Source organism: Pocillopora damicornis, chromosome 4 (genome assembly GCF_964200805.1).
Source record: "Pocillopora damicornis chromosome 4, jaPocDami1.2, whole genome shotgun sequence".
In the NCBI taxonomy this organism is placed as follows: Eukaryota; Metazoa; Cnidaria; class Anthozoa; order Scleractinia; family Pocilloporidae; genus Pocillopora; species Pocillopora damicornis.
The window spans coordinates 7514637-7520578 of NC_142673.1; the positions used below are offsets into that span (position 1 = coordinate 7514637).

The window sequence follows — 5942 nt, forward strand, 5'->3', positions numbered from 1 at the left end:
CGGTTTATAAAGAGGAAACCGAAGAATAATAAAGTACAAATTGCTCAACTGTTTGCCGAAGTACATTATTTTTACTTTAAGATCCAGAGGCTCTTCATCTTTACTTCTCCGAGTGTAATCGATGCTGATATTTGTGGAATATATATCTCAGGGTGCCACTCATGTCAATTGCTCTGCTTCCTATTTTTTTTTCCGAGGCGACCATCTATCTTGATTTTTCTTCGGCATGATTTCGTTTCATACAAATATCTATCTACCGCTGCTTAAGTACGGCTAGCATTTTTTCTATGTCGTTATGCTTTATGTGTTGAAGCTCCTAACTTAGCTTACTTTGAATTGGGGTATATTAAAATTACAAGTCCACACCCGGCATTATGGCTCAAGTACTGACTTATCAACTTAGCGCAATATCTGTCTCTTAGTTCCTCTGATTATGTAGTCACTGAACTTAAAATATAATTTAAAACCTTAAAGTATCATTTGAAATCTAGTTTTGCGCCAAAGTTCCTAATGTTGGCTCATGTTCCTGAAACTCTTTACTGGGGAGACCACCTTCTTCATAAAATTCTTTGACCACATGCAATTTACCTTTGAAAAGTAATTTAGAGATGCCAAGATAATGAAATAAACTCTGAATTATTTTATACCAGCAGTGCACGTATAGTTATCTTTTTTCATTTTTTTTATTAGAAATAGGGAAGGAAAAGACTCAAATGATCATACACCAAAGCTGTGATAAATCATCGAATCTTAAGTCTGCATATAACGATTATCAATACAACCGATACAATCAAAACATTTTTACTGGGCTATTTTGACGTATTTTTAATCCAGTTATTGTAGTTCTTCAAAAGCAACTTACGGGAAACGTGCCTTCTAAGTCAAGAACGTAACGTTTAAAGTTGTGTATATTTGTAAACAAGACGTTTAAGATCCATGCATTTAAAGTCAAATCTGTAATGTATCATCTGGACATTTGTTTTTTCAACTTGATCAACTTCTTTTTAGCAACAGCTTATGGGAAATCCGCATACTGGGTTCTCCATGACCCTTTTTGGAAAACAGTCGGAAAAGTCGTACATTGCCTTCACCTCCGCTAGGTTTCCACAGCTTTTAGCTTGCCTACAAGTATGGTAAGTTATAATTCTGTTACATACAACAAGAGATCTGACGCTCTCAGTATACGACTTCGGCTCAGTCACAGGTACGGGTGCTTGAGCAAGGATTTGTGCCTCTATAGTTGAACAATTGACCTTTCCACTTCCACCCGCGAAAAACGACGGTCTGGCGTCAACGTGATCAAAAGCACCAAGTGAAAGAGCCAGCAACAGAACAGCAGAAAAAGCACGAACGATCTAAATCAACCAAGGAGAGAAACGAAAATGAAAAGTAAAAAGTATTATTTTGAAAGTCAGAACGATAATCATCTCAAGCGAAAAAGACATATCCCTTTCAAACCTCTAAGCGACAAGCAAACAAAGAGAATGCAACTATTGACGACATGACGACGATAATATAATTTGAATTGATTTAGCGATTGTAAAGGCTGTGACAGCTAAAGATTTTGCTCATTTTTGACGTCGATTTCCCGTGCAGGCCGTGGAAGAGGCTACATAACTTGTACATCAAGTGATTGGAAACTTGTAAATAAAATCCAACTTCTCTCTTTTCAGGGTAGCCGCACATTTTTGGAAAAAATATTGGGTTAAAAAATAAGAAGAGGTAGCCTCAGATCATACCTGTAGTACAAAGTTGACCATCTTATGTTTTGTACTTCTTCAGATTCTTCCAGAAAACAGATTTCTTCGAATCTTCACTAAAAGACAGGTGCTTAGGCCCTCGCCATATACTCTCCATAAACCAAAAATATACATATTTTTCCCTGTTTCTAGGGGTTTAACACCGTTTGGTTTCAGCGCTCCTTGGTACATTTTGACGCAATCGAATTGTATTTTCTTTTAGGTTGCTTCAAGATAACAGCAACGCTAATTGATTTGAATAGCTAAGTGTTTTAGGGGGAAAACCATCTTAAGACACCCTCTCGAAACTGAACGGTTATGGAAGTGGTATGGGATTTGAGTCAGTGTTCATCCGTTGCAGTCTATTATGTGGAATGGTCTGTGTGTATGTAAGGTATACTTCAGTATTTAATAAGTTCGTCAAAACATTATCTTTTCATGTTATTCTTCAGCTAAGAATAAAAATTTTGTCATTAAAAGGACTTTTTCAAGCCCCCATAAATACACAAGTTCTTTTCCGTTTTCTGTCGATGAGTCAGTGAACCGTATAAAAGATTGGGCAAGTCAACCGTATCACTGAAACAGTAAACAAGATTGATTAAGCTGAAACCGCACGCTATTATTTCAACCTTTAATGGACTTTTTACCCCAGGGCAAGAGCTTAATTACCTGTGACTTAGAGAACCCTTTTTTAAATCAATCTTTTCAAGCAAAATCTAACAGGCAAGTAAAAGGTGAAACTAACCGTTAGTCCAGTGAAGAGAAATCAATATTCTCTACTTCACTTCTTATCAGTGTTTCGACCACCCGCTTTTCCGTTAATATCCACGACAACGAAGCTTAAATGTTAACCCTTTTTAAAGTAGTGGTGACCAAGAAGAAAATTCTCCTTACAATATGAGTATATTATTAATCAGGCAGGTTAAGAGAATTGAGGGCGAGTATCAACCAGGGAGTGCATTTTGATTAGAGACCAAATTCTGAAGAAAATTATGGAAAAAAAGGAAAGCATGTTGATAGGCAAATTAATCCTGCGATCTTTGCTGTTAAATTGCTCACTCCAAATTTACGAAGAAACAATATTTTTAACCGCACAGAAGAATAAATTACAGCTCTTTTTCAATTAGCTGGGACAGGTTTCGATGAAAAACTTCCTTTAAGAAGAAGTGACTGCATAACTGATGTATCATTTCTGTATAACACTCCCCGAGTGGAATGAAGGATATAGTTTTCCCTTCCGAAATAGAAATGGGAGTAATGACTTACTGAAGTGTGATTTAATAAAAATGAAAACTGCTAAAACCGATGCAGATATCGATTTGCTGTACATTTTAAATTCAGCGGAGAGTTAGCAACCAACAAAGCATAAAAAATATTGTGACAAAAGTTTCGAAGCCGCATCAGTAAAAAAAAGGCAAATTTGCATGTTCTAGATTTAAACCGCCTAAAGCAAGCCACAACAAGCCGTCGCAAATGGCGCTTTTGATTGGCATCCTGTTATGGTGATCTACGAGGTGGTCTTTTGCTTCACTTTTAGCGATGAAGTGGACTGATGAGTTTGTTGCTGTACGAACGATGGGATCAGTAGCGGATAAACACATCTTCTTTTTACTTGTGTTCTGCTTCCTTTTCAAAATTATTTCATCTGAAGTAGGCAATTTCCGCTTTTGCTTAGAATGGTATTGAGGGATGAAAGATACTTTAGGGCTGGTCTTAGTTATTGCTTCGTTCCCTTTGAAAATCATGTGATCAACCTGAAAACCATGTGATCCCGCAAAAATCCCCCGCCCCGCCTCGGCGATGAATTCCCTAGGTGCCAACACAAAGTCAAAATGCTGCGTTTCCTCACAGTCTAGAGAGGAGTCTTAAAAATAGATGATTTATTCTGTCACACACATGATTCTGAGTTATAAGAGTCCAAGACATTGCTTTAGTTATGTCGTGATCACGAGATACTTTCACATTACATGTAAATGTATCTTTTATTTAAAAGTAGGGAGAGAAAATTATCACCATAATGCTCAACGTACCAAACTCAGAAGTACTTGCCCACGAAGGTTGACCAATTCAGAGAGCCTTGTTCGTGGCTATCACAAGAGTTGAAAACAAAACTTTTGGTTGTGCCAAAATGGAATACATGTAAATTGTCGACATGAAAACGAGACAAGCATTGGCCAGCACATCATATTTTCTTGAATGCTAGAGTTCATTATTAATACATACAGCGCCACGGAGAGTAACTGAACAAATACTTGAGGAATAAAAATAGTTAATTAAAATTATAATCCTTCTAGTTTCAAATAAACTTTTTAATTCTGTTTTCGGCAAACTGAAAGATGTAGGATTTGAAAAATTGATCACTTCAGTGACCTTCCGAGAAAGTAACCAAAAGACGATTTGTGCGGAAAGATAGCTCATCAGAAAGCAATACTTCAGTTCGACTGATGTGTTCATACCAATAACTTAAAACAAAACGAAAATAGAAATATAGTTATCTTATTAGACATTTTAATGTGTAGTATCGCTGAATATATTTACGAGTTGTGCCGCATTTTGATGAGCCCGTCGGACGAGTCAAAATACAAACAATGAGTGAAAATATTCAGCGATGCTACACACCAAAACGTGTAATAGGTTACTTATTATCCAACTGCCTTTTTTTTTCTTCCAAGGCTGGAAAAGCAAAGCGGATAAAAAAGCGTAGTGCGCGCAGCCGATCAGTTAAACAGGTTTTTTTACAGTACAAAGTAACCAACTGTACGACGTCGTATGATACTTGTACTCTATTCGCGTATTTATACTCTACTTTGTGCTGTCGGATAATAGTTAAAAGTTAAGAATATGCCTTAAAAGGCACAATTAATTCAACTTTTATTCCCATTTGTTTTTTTTGCTGAAGTGGTACTTTTTCTGTCTGACGAACAATTACTTACATATTCAATTCACGTTTTGGTAGACTACAAAGTACGTCTAACCGCAGGAATATTGATCATATAGTGAAAGGTAACAAGGAGAACCAATACGCAAAAAAAGAGTGGGTTGTTTCATTGTGCACTGATTGTTTTGATCGTTTCACATGTAATCCATGTGATCTCGCAACATCAAGAACCTTTTGTATCAGCCTCTTAGCTTAACTTAATCGATGACTCTGTACCCCTTTTCTTGGGCACTTGAGTTTAATTGTACATGGCACTTATTGTCTTCCAATTCTTGTACAGTACAATTTTAATGTCAGGTATCCACCTCAGGGAAACCCCTAATTACTCCTGTTTCAAGGTTTTTAGTTGCTTATGTTTTTAGGGGTTCTAAAACAGAACAGATACCTACTGACACTAGAAGTTATAAACATTGTTTAAATTTCCATTCTGGAACATGTGCATTGAGTTTCCCGGAGGTTTTTCGTTTCTCTGCTTTTGCTTTCCACAAGAAATATTTTTGACAAGAAATAATCTGCTAACTCACAGAAAGAAAAACATCGCGTGCATCGTTTCGGTAGTTTTGATTCTAAACTATTAACTGTCTCTATAGTTACAACCTTGCTGAGTCAGTCAATTCTTCTTTCGGCCAAATATATAGTTTAAAAATATCGTGTAAATCATAAAAGGCATAAAAAGCCATTTGTGCACCAATATGAGCCAAAATGTGGCCTACAAATTCAGTCGTCGACCACAGCTTTCTCTGTATCGATCACCGAGAACTGAAGTCGTCAACGAGCAGTTACTCAGGCTTTGAAAGATGCCCTCTAAAGCCCTTTTTGTGGTAAGTTCAGAATATATTTTGGACTAGTAATTTTCTGTGAACCAAATAATTTTCATTGAAGTTAAATGACATCTTTACATTTTCACTCTTTTTTCCTTGTACAACAACTGCTTAAGCTGATTGAAAAATTTGTTAACTCGTTCCATACTTTTGTCTAAAACTTAGTGAGAAGATCTTTTGGCACCTCCTGTTATTTAATGATAGCTTTAAACCACAAGTCTAAAATCTCACTGTTTATGAACTTTTAATTTGACTCTGCAGATGAATTCCATTTGCAGCCGATTATCGAAACGTTTGTTACTTTTCCCAACAGTAGGCTTTTTCAGAACTACTCTTGCTAGAGATCACACAATGCGCTTAAATGAAGATTTTCATTTATTCATTTACAGGTTGTCTTGGGAATGCTTGTAGCAAGTACTTGTTCCGTAAAGTTGTTTAAAAGAA

General features: G+C 36.4%; 1 protein-coding gene across 1 annotated transcript; it reads right to left on the reverse strand.

The window, feature by feature from the left end:
* Window positions 1–653: 653 nt before the first annotated feature.
* Window positions 654–1806, reverse strand: LOC149046663 (uncharacterized). The gene is made up of 2 exons (XM_089205434.1): window positions 1740–1806; window positions 654–1355 (listed from the first exon to the last, which is right to left on the reverse strand). Exons 1-2 carry the CDS (start codon window positions 1758–1760, stop codon window positions 1005–1007), a joined length of 372 nt encoding a protein of 123 aa, XP_089061560.1. The 5' UTR covers window positions 1761–1806; the 3' UTR covers window positions 654–1004.
* Between the last annotated feature and the right edge of the window lie 4136 nt (window positions 1807–5942).